The sequence below is a fragment of the Gossypium raimondii genome, chromosome 7, assembly GCF_025698545.1.
Source record: "Gossypium raimondii isolate GPD5lz chromosome 7, ASM2569854v1, whole genome shotgun sequence".
Classification (NCBI taxonomy): Eukaryota; Viridiplantae; Streptophyta; class Magnoliopsida; order Malvales; family Malvaceae; genus Gossypium; species Gossypium raimondii.
In genome coordinates, this window is record NC_068571.1 from 53,362,417 (window position 1) to 53,371,412 (window position 8,996).

Here is an 8,996-nt window from a genome sequence, read left to right on the forward strand (position 1 = left end):
CGATGGTGTTCATTTTTTTTTTCTTTGGTAATCATTTTATGATGAAAATATTAAAAAGAAAACCTGTAAAAACTCATAATCGTTTCCCATTGGATGTCTATTTGCGTAATAGATATTATCGAAAATGAACAAAATAGAACCACATGAAATTCAAGTCTGAAACAAAACAAGCATAACAGGCTCCAAGGGTATTTTTACATGTTTAAGAATCTAAAACTGTCTGCAGCAGCAATTACCATATTGCTCACCACATGGACAGGATCAATCCTCAGCTTCACTTCCTGGGTATGCGGCTGCTTGCAAAAATTGAGCAAATTAGTTAATGAATATGGCTGGTTTATAGCCCCAGAACCCCTTGAGCAAAGCCATGGGTTTTAGGGTTGTCAAATATCAGTGAAAATTGAAGGTAGGCTGGGCTCATCATCAACGGTTTGCTGTGTAAAGTAAAGCCTGAATACAAGGGGACACAGTGATCCATACAGTACATACCTAATTATCATAAAAGCGGGATCGGCGTCTTTGAGAACTGTGAAAATCATGAACAAAAAAATGGATAAACTTTGAAGGAAAATTGAGGTCATGAAACTAGTAACTCTGTCATGTAATTCTAATAATGCCCAACAACACAAGCTGTTCTAACTAATGGAGGCCAAACATCTCATGATTATCTAAAAAAATTGTCTTTATGATATCTTCAGGGGACTCAAAATCCAAGCCAATTAATCCAACAATAAATTATTAGATGATTTTCAACCATCTAAGCCCAACGTAAAGCAACTCTTTTTTCTGTGATGTTCCTTACGATATCTTAATTCTAAAACAAATAAGTAAAAAACTAGATAAGAACAGAACAAGAAAACATCTAAGAAAGAGAAAGGGAAGCAGAAAGGAACGTTGCTGACCTTTGATAGCTGGTGCTACCTCTTGAGGAGCCACTTGTGCTCACAAACTCATCATCAGTCTCATCTACTCTATATTCTGCAAATTCTACAGAATGCACTGAACCCTCATCAGAAGTTGATGAAGCATAACTAGAGCGGCGAATTCTCCTTCGAGTATCACTGCCTCTTGATCTCCTTCTATTTCTAGAGTTCCTGAAATTATCAAACATCTGATATAAAATGCAAGAGGTCCACCAGTTGCCCTCATCACCAGGGAAGTCCTCCAATTCATCTCCAGAATCATCTTCACCATATTCAATTACATAGTCTCCAAGAACCACCCCACGTGGGACTTCTGAATGTATAGTGCTCAAAACATCTACCATCTCAGAGGACTGCTGAAAATTTTCCCAATCAAGCTGCCGAGCAGGATCAATTCTTGAAGGGCGTGCATGAGGATGCTCTATCTGAGCATGCTTATGTAATTCCAAGTAGGTTCCTGCAAATGTGCACTGTTCCTCCTCACAACAACGCTTCTTCTCATCTAGAAGTAAACGAGCCTTATCGACAATAACCCATCCAGTGACTTGCCCTCTACATAGGGGACAAGTTGGCCTACAGTTGTCTTCAGATACTTCTAGCTGAATGTTAGCTATAGAAGATGTATCAGACGTCAAAAGGGACGACATTCCATGTGCATTTTTGAATCGGTCCAAACAATTTGAATGCATGTGATCCGTGTCACAAACAAAAGGGCGGCAGCCTTTGTCATAAGAAGAGCATTGAAGGAGTACCCCATTGTGGGGGAAATCCAAACATATAGGACAAATCACATCGTCCCAATTTGTATTCAACTGAACATCCTCCATATAAGACGATGTTTTGCGTTGGTGCCCTCTTTCATGAAATTGTTCCATAGAGATTGCAATAATAATTTACAAGCACATGGCATGCACCTCCCTCACACAAGAAACTTAGATTAAAACTGAAAAGTACTTTTCGCAAGAAACCCACCAAGCTTCAAGGTGTCAAACAAGTAGAACCAACCGTTGAACTACTATATGTTGTCAACTAAAGCGCTGCATATAGCAGAGAAAGTTTTAAGTTGCATCCGGCAACAGCTTAATCGCAGTCTAATATCCAAATTCAACAGTCAAATAGGATGGAAAGAGACTCAGCGATCAAGTAATTTTGAATCAGTAGTCAACTAGTACAATACTACAATCAGATACGAACTGATTTCCAGAGGGATACTATTTTCATACTTCGGAAATAAACAATAAAAAGATAAACAGAAGCACAGATTGATTGAACTTTGATGCCATAATTGTTAGTAACGAAATACCAAAACGATAGAAAATGAATACAATAAAAAATGAATAGGCAACAACGAAAATTATAAAAGAAAAGAAAAATAGCGCAGTAAAAAAACAGATTCGTCACTAACCAAAATGATCAATTGGGTACTCAGCAAAAAGGGGAAAAAGTGTCCAGAGAGCAATAAATCTTGTCAAAAAAAAAAAGACCACACCCAAATTCGTAGAGTATTAAAGGAAGGCAACCATGTGTACCGGGTGAAACGAAGAAAAGCTTAGAAATTCAACCAAAATTAAAAGCTGCCTAGTGAACCATATTTAAAGAAAAAATAATAAAGAGAAGTGAGAAAATTGGGGGCTTTACCTTAGATGGGTTTTGTTTAAAGCGCAAAAGAAAGAGAGAGACTTCGTTTGCACTTGCTCTTCTCTCTGAATTGAGAAAGGCAGTTTGTTTGAGTGCTAGAATTGGTAATGGGTAGCCCTCTTTCTGCTATTATATATAAAAAAGAAATTGACTTTCCATATGAGATAGAAAGCAAAGGGATTAGTGGAAGTAGAGAGGACTTGAACTCTCGGAGGGATAAAAATGGCAAATTACTTGTATTATCGTATATAGTGTTTTCATTTTTCGGTTTCACTTTCAACAACTTGACTTTATTGCCCTTTCCCATTGCCCCAGCGCCCCCAACCTCTAAATATTAGGGTTTCTCTTGGAAGACTGATTGCTTCATAAAATTTCTTCTTCTTTTTGGTGAAGTGTTATTATAAGCTTGATACTTGAAAGTATAATATTATTATCACCGGCAACATGTCATCCGAATCGGAAGAGCAGCAGCTGAGCAAGAAAGCCGCCAAAAAAGAAGCTGCCAAGCTGGAGAAGATGCGCCGCCGCCAGGAAGCCGCTGCCTTGGCCTCAGCGGCTTCTTCTCTCTCCGTCGAGGAGGAGGACTCCTATTCCTCCAACTACGGTGACGTCACCCTCCCGGAGCTCAAATCTTGCTCCAAACCAGATGCTGGCAATTGGAGCATAGCAATTTCTTCCATGGACTGGACTCGCGTCGGAGCCCTTACCGAGGAGCTGAAGGAGAAGGAGGTGCTTATAAGGGGACGAGTCCACACAACGCGACCAGTGTCGAAGAATATGGCGTTCGTGGTGGTGAGGGAGAGGGGATTTACTGTGCAGTGCTTGGTTGCTACGCATGAAGCGGGAGTGAGTCGTCAGATGGTGAAGTTTGTAGCTGCACTCAATCGAGAATCCATCATTGATGCAATCGGTATGGTATCTGTCCCTGGGAATCCCATCAAGGGAACCACCCAGCAGGTCGAGATTCATGTTAGAAAATTGTATTGTGTGAATAAAGCTATGCCTACCTTACCCATTAACGTTGAGGATGCTGCTCGAAGTGATGCTGAAATTGAAGCTGCTTTGCAAGTATGTAATACACACTTCTTTATCTTGATGCAATTTATACATATATGTCTGTATATATACGTGTTTGTTATCACTCATATCATATATCTATCATTTAATCTTACTACAGGCTGGAGATAAGCTTCCTCGTGTCAATCAAGATACACGCTTGAACTTTAGGGTTCTTGATATTAGGACCCCAGCTAATCAAGGAATTTTCCGCATCCAGTGCCAAGTTGGAACTGTAAGTCTCAAAAGGCTTTGCTGTTGCCACATGCCATCATCTTCTCTTTCTTTATATCCATCGCTATGATTGTTACTACATGCAATTGTGTTGCCCTTTACCTTTTGCTTGTCTATCAAAATTTATAACTTAATAAATATGGATATGTCTTGGCATTCCATTTCTCACATCAGATGACAAATTTGGTTTTCATTATCCATTGTTTTATGTTGTCTCCAATCACTGAGGATTGTAACTGTTTGTTTACTTTCTCATTTCCATCTTATATCTAAATTGCTAAATGGTTTCTCAAACAAGTCCAAAAATTTGTGCAGATATTTAGGCAATTCTTGCTGTCTGAGGGTTTTGTTGAAATCCACACCCCTAAGCTGATAGCTGGCTCTAGTGAAGGTGGTTCTGCTGTTTTTAAGCTAGACTACAAAGGGCAACCTGCGTGTCTGGCACAGTCCCCTCAACTTCACAAGCAGATGGCGATATGTGGGGACTTTGGACGGGTTTTCGAGGTTGGCCCAGTTTTTAGAGCTGAGGATTCCTACACTCATAGGCATTTGTGTGAATTTACAGGTCTTGATGTTGAAATGGAGATCAAGAAGCATTACTCTGAGGTATGATTGGTTGTTGCCTTGAGTCATGACTCCTGAATTTTCTTTATGGTTTAATGGCTATTTGACCCTCTGCATACAGGTGATGGACATTGTGGACCGATTATTTGTGACCATGTTTGATAGTTTGAATGAGAAGTGTCGGATGGAACTTGAAGCTGTAGGGAAGCAGTATCCCTTTGAACCTCTGAAGGTTTTTACCCATTCTTCAGTTCTGCAATACTTGTATATCTTTTAAGCTTCTGTGTTATTTTGGAGATTGTACCATTAAATATTCTTGTATTAGCTAGTGAAATATTGCTGGAATAGAATGAAACATGCAAATGTGGAATTATTTTTGTTTCTTTTTTTAATCTATATTCTATTATTAACATTTTGCAATATGCAGTACAAGCCGAAGACCCTGCGACTTACATTTGAAGAAGGAGTTCAGATGCTTAAGGTAATCTTAAAGCTTTTTGGTTATTTAAATTTAAGTCACATGTTGTGGTATTTGCTCCTTTCTTTTTTTTCATGTTAAAGAGGAAATAGGTGAAAAAAATGAGGTGACGAAATGCATGGGCAATAAAAATAATTAGAATGGTAGTAGGAAAGGGTATAAAGAGGTGAAGGAAGTAGCTTGCTTAAGTTGTTATACTTGGATCTGATGCTAAGGATTTCTCAGACCTATTTTGTCCTGTGAAATGATTTTGTCATTTTAGATGATTTTTATTGTAGTTCACCTTCTCCCAAATTTCTTGTGTTTGTTCAGGATGCTGGTGTGGAAGTTGACCCTCTTGGGGACCTTAATACAGAAGCAGAGAGAAAATTGGGCCAGCTTGTTTTGGAGAAGTAATTTATAACTTATACCTATTTATTGTACAATTTTGTCCTGCCATTCTTTTCTTTCACTGATTGTGACCTTTTAATTATGAACTTAAAACTGTTTATTGTAGGTATGACACTGAATTTTATATTCTGCATCGCTATCCTTTGGCTGTGAGGCCATTCTACACCATGCCTTGCTATGATAATGCCCTTTACAGTAATTCATTTGATGTCTTCATACGAGGTAATCAGCTAGATCGATCCTTTTTCAGGGGCATACTTGATCTATTTTTGATATCTATGTGTGGCTACATTTGTTCTGCACATGCGTGTTTTGGTTAGGCATTGTGCTTTTTCTTTTTTCTCTTTGTATGTTTGATATTCTCCTGCTAAAGTTTCATGTCAGAATTTTGGGTTCACTGGTACTGGTAGTGACAAGAACGGATTGAAATTGTCAGTTCCTCTGTTGTTAATAAATGACAATGTTAAATGAAACTAGAAATGAACTCCAAGAAAATCTGGAGCTCTTTTGATGCGGTGGTGGTTGTGTTGCCTAGATGAAGTTGTAAATAGAAGATAGCACAAATATGAAGTGATAATTAAGGAACAAGAGGTTTAGTGGATTGAAATAATCACCTTCCAAAGCTTTTTTTGCTTGTATCCTGTGTTATGAAATAATGGCATTCAAGCTCCGTTCTTTTTCCTTATCAGCTTGCATTTTTTGTTAATTCTCCATGTTTTCCCCCTTGGGTGGTCTTAAGCTTTAGGAATTTCCACCTTTTTTTTTTGTTATTTTCTTCGAACTTATTAATGGTTATGTTATCAATTAAATCAAAATCTCTTCTGGTTGCCCCTTTTTCACTTGAGTGATTCAATTGATTTGAACTTGTTAAACTGTTTCCTATCCTTTAGGTGAGGAGATAATTTCTGGAGCTCAGCGTGTCCATGTACCAGAATTTTTGGCAGAACGTGCACAGGCATGTGGAATTGATGTCAATACAATCTCAACCTATGTTGATTCTTTCAGGTAGTTAAAAATCACACAATTTCTCAATAAACCTTACTTTCCTTCTTGTAGTAAATCTCAATTCTGAATCTTTACTGACCAAATGAAGCGGTTGATCCTAGAGCTTAACTTAAAGTCTAGGGTACAGATAAAGTTAGTTAGAGAAGTGCTTATCAGGAATATTTCTTTACGCTTTTACAGATATGGTGTACCACCACACGGTGGGTTTGGAGTGGGATTGGAGCGTGTGGTGATGCTCTTCTGTGCTCTGGGTAACATTCGTAAAACTTCACTTTACCCTCGTGACCCTCAAAGAATTGCTCCATGATCATGATAGAGCAGAATTTCTGCCAATGCAACTCTTGGATTTTCTTCGAAGTTCGATGTGCTATTTGGATAGAGAATCAAAGGAATCTTATTTCTGCTTTTATCTTTAAAAATTGGCTAGTTTTTTTTTCCCAGCACACTCTTCCTTTGTTTACTAATTGTTATGTTTTGACTTTTGAAACGTGTTTAGAATAAGCCGAGCCTTAAACAGTTTCTTGAATTTGAAAGAAAGGAACTTTGCAAATGGAGTGATGGATTTTTGAATGTCAAGCAATATTAGTCAACTTAAACATTCCCGATGGTGGCATGCCTAAAGTAGTAATGATTTGTTAAACTGTTGCTCAAAGTACTAATCTTCCTATTTATGCCACTGGGTCTTGGTTTCTGCTCTGCATAAGCAGTTCCTGAATCTGAGGTATATCTGCTGATTTGGTTGTTGAGGGATGCAAGGCGTTTCTCAACACAAGCAATATGATGGTTTTAATATTCTAAGTGCCCTTGACAGCATCGACTATGCTACCCTTATTGGACGTAATATGAATATGCTTAAATGTGTTTTTATATATCAAGAAATTATACTCTATACTGTGTGTAAATATATAAACGACACGTGTATTAAATAAATTAAAAAGGTAAAAGTTTTTTATTAAACAAAAGCTATATACAAATTGTACAAACCCAATTTACCCTGCAAAAAAATAAAGGCCCAATTCTTTACAAACCCAATACCCAAATAGCTTAATAGACTCAACATTTAACCTTAGCCCGTACAATAACCCAAAATAGAAAATTGGGCTTATCCAAATCCAACTACGAAGCCCAATTGGTTTAAGGCATCAGAAACCCTAGCAGGGTTAGCGCCGTAAGCCCCAGCAGATGTCCCAAGCACCGCACGTCTCGGGGCCGACTTCTCCACGCACGCCGTTCACGCGCACGTCACCTGCAAAAAACAGACTCAACAGAGTCCAATTGAAATAAAATAGCAAAGTAATTAGCAGATTTTTCTTCATTTATTTTCGATTTTGGAGGCTATATAAAGCCTTTGTTTTTGTAAAAGAGTGGGGAAAATACACAAGGAAATTAAAAGAAACACCTACGTTTTTAAGGTGAACCATTTTTTTTATATAGGCTTTTATTCTTTTTATTTCATTTTTTTTTTAAAATACCAAAAGAAGGGTGAGGGTTTACCTCTGAAGCTTACATGATAAAGCCGGCCTTTCGAATCGGAGGTCGGCGGAGGGCCAAGGCTTGAGGCGAAGGTGGGTTGCGGCGGCTTGGGTTCAAAACCCTAGCAGAGGGGTTTTTTCAGTTTTTTTTCTTTTATTTGATTTCAAATGATTTTTAAAAGAGAAAATTGTTTTAAATAACATGCAAAACGGCGTCGTTTCATCCAGGCCTTGACCCGCGCGATGACCCGACCCGAAGGGGAGGATCCGCGCGCTCTGACATCATAGGGTCCATTTGCGCATTGAGTCCCTCCTATTCGTGGCGCGTTGCAATTAAACCTGTTTGTTTTTTTAAAAAATAGGCCGCGTATTTGATCGGCGTTTCGATTCAGTCCTTCACTGCGCAGCGTTTTGGAGGGAGGGATTAATTTCCCTTTTAGTCCCCCATAATTGTTCGCGTGTTCAAGTTTGCCCTCTCTTATTTATTTTCAAATCTACCCCATTTTTGTTGTTTTTAAGTTCAATTTAGTCCATTTTGCTTTTTAGTTTTTTTATTCTTTTTAAATATTTATCATTATTTCATATTGTTATATTATTTATTGTCATAGTTATTATCATTACCTCTATATATTCATACACGCACAGTTTTTACATAGTATATTTATAAATGTTTTTATATATGGTGCATACGCCTACTTTTATATATGATATATATGCAATTTTTAATATATACGGTTTTAAGCCATTTCACATTTAATACACTTTTTTTATTTTTTCTACTTCTTTACTTCTACATACATACGTATACCTTTTCATATTTTTAACATATTCTTTTTATTTTTATAAATACATGTATTTTTTTACAAAACATATATATCTTTTATATTTTATTTTTGAAAACATTGGTTTTACTTTACTTTTGTAAATATATACATTTTTTCCTTTTATTTTATTTTGAATATATGTTTTGGTGCTTGTTGCATTGGATATATTTTATTCCTTCTATTTGTACATATACTTGTATATGTGTTAGCTGTATGTGTATATATATTTGTAATTTTACGGTTATATTGTATTTGTATATTTATATTTGTAAATATTTATTCGTATATGCTGTAAATTAAAGGATTTGTATCATATTGTATATTAACTTTTTAACATACCCTTTTGAAAATATAATTTGGTTTTAACCATTCATCAAAGTTATTTTCTTGATTTAAAGGTTTTTTTGGATAA

The 8,996-nt window shown here is 36.9% G+C and overlaps 2 protein-coding genes across 4 annotated transcripts; one reads left to right on the top strand and one right to left on the bottom strand.

Annotated features, from left to right (window-relative positions):
• Positions 1 to 66: 66 nt before the first annotated feature.
• Positions 67 to 2,729, bottom strand: LOC105793988 (uncharacterized). Of its 3 annotated transcripts, XM_012624716.2 has the most exons (5): positions 2,562 to 2,716; positions 2,329 to 2,387; positions 903 to 1,960; positions 490 to 526; positions 67 to 293 (listed from the first exon to the last, which is right to left on the bottom strand). In XM_012624716.2, exons 3-4 carry the CDS (start codon positions 1,796 to 1,798, stop codon positions 490 to 492), a joined length of 933 nt encoding a protein of 310 aa, XP_012480170.1. In that variant the 5' UTR covers positions 1,799 to 1,960; positions 2,329 to 2,387; positions 2,562 to 2,716; the 3' UTR covers positions 67 to 293. The 3 variants fall into 3 exon arrangements, with proteins under 3 accessions (XP_012480170.1, XP_012478713.1, XP_012480823.1); XM_012623259.2 differs by lacking the exon at positions 2,329 to 2,387 and having other exon boundaries at positions 2,562 to 2,728; XM_012625369.2 differs by lacking the exons at positions 490 to 526; positions 2,329 to 2,387 and having other exon boundaries at positions 2,562 to 2,729.
• A 97-nt stretch (positions 2,730 to 2,826) lies between these two features.
• LOC105792546 (aspartate--tRNA ligase 2, cytoplasmic) lies at positions 2,827 to 6,838 on the top strand. Its single transcript, XM_012621576.2, has 9 exons — positions 2,827 to 3,629; positions 3,739 to 3,852; positions 4,167 to 4,457; positions 4,537 to 4,647; positions 4,843 to 4,896; positions 5,206 to 5,285; positions 5,390 to 5,505; positions 6,174 to 6,288; positions 6,469 to 6,838. Exons 1-9 carry the CDS (start codon positions 3,006 to 3,008, stop codon positions 6,593 to 6,595), a joined length of 1,632 nt encoding a protein of 543 aa, XP_012477030.1. The 5' UTR covers positions 2,827 to 3,005; the 3' UTR covers positions 6,596 to 6,838.
• Positions 6,839 to 8,996: the final 2,158 nt, after the last annotated feature.

Excerpts from the sequence above, each read along its gene's own strand:
- LOC105793988 (XM_012623259.2), bottom strand. The coding sequence starts at position 1,798 with ATGGAACAATTTCATGAAAGAGGGCACCAACGCAAAACATCGTCTTAT. Across the intron at positions 527-902 it reads GGTAGCACCAGCTATCAAAG|TTCTCAAAGACGCCGATCCC; the intron begins GTCAGCAACGTT and ends TGATTTTCACAG.
- LOC105792546 (XM_012621576.2), top strand. The coding sequence starts at position 3,006 with ATGTCATCCGAATCGGAAGAGCAGCAGCTGAGCAAGAAAGCCGCCAAA. Across the intron at positions 3,853-4,166 it reads TCCAGTGCCAAGTTGGAACT|ATATTTAGGCAATTCTTGCT; the intron begins GTAAGTCTCAAA and ends AAATTTGTGCAG. Across the intron at positions 5,506-6,173 it reads ATTTGATGTCTTCATACGAG|GTGAGGAGATAATTTCTGGA; the intron begins GTAATCAGCTAG and ends CCTATCCTTTAG.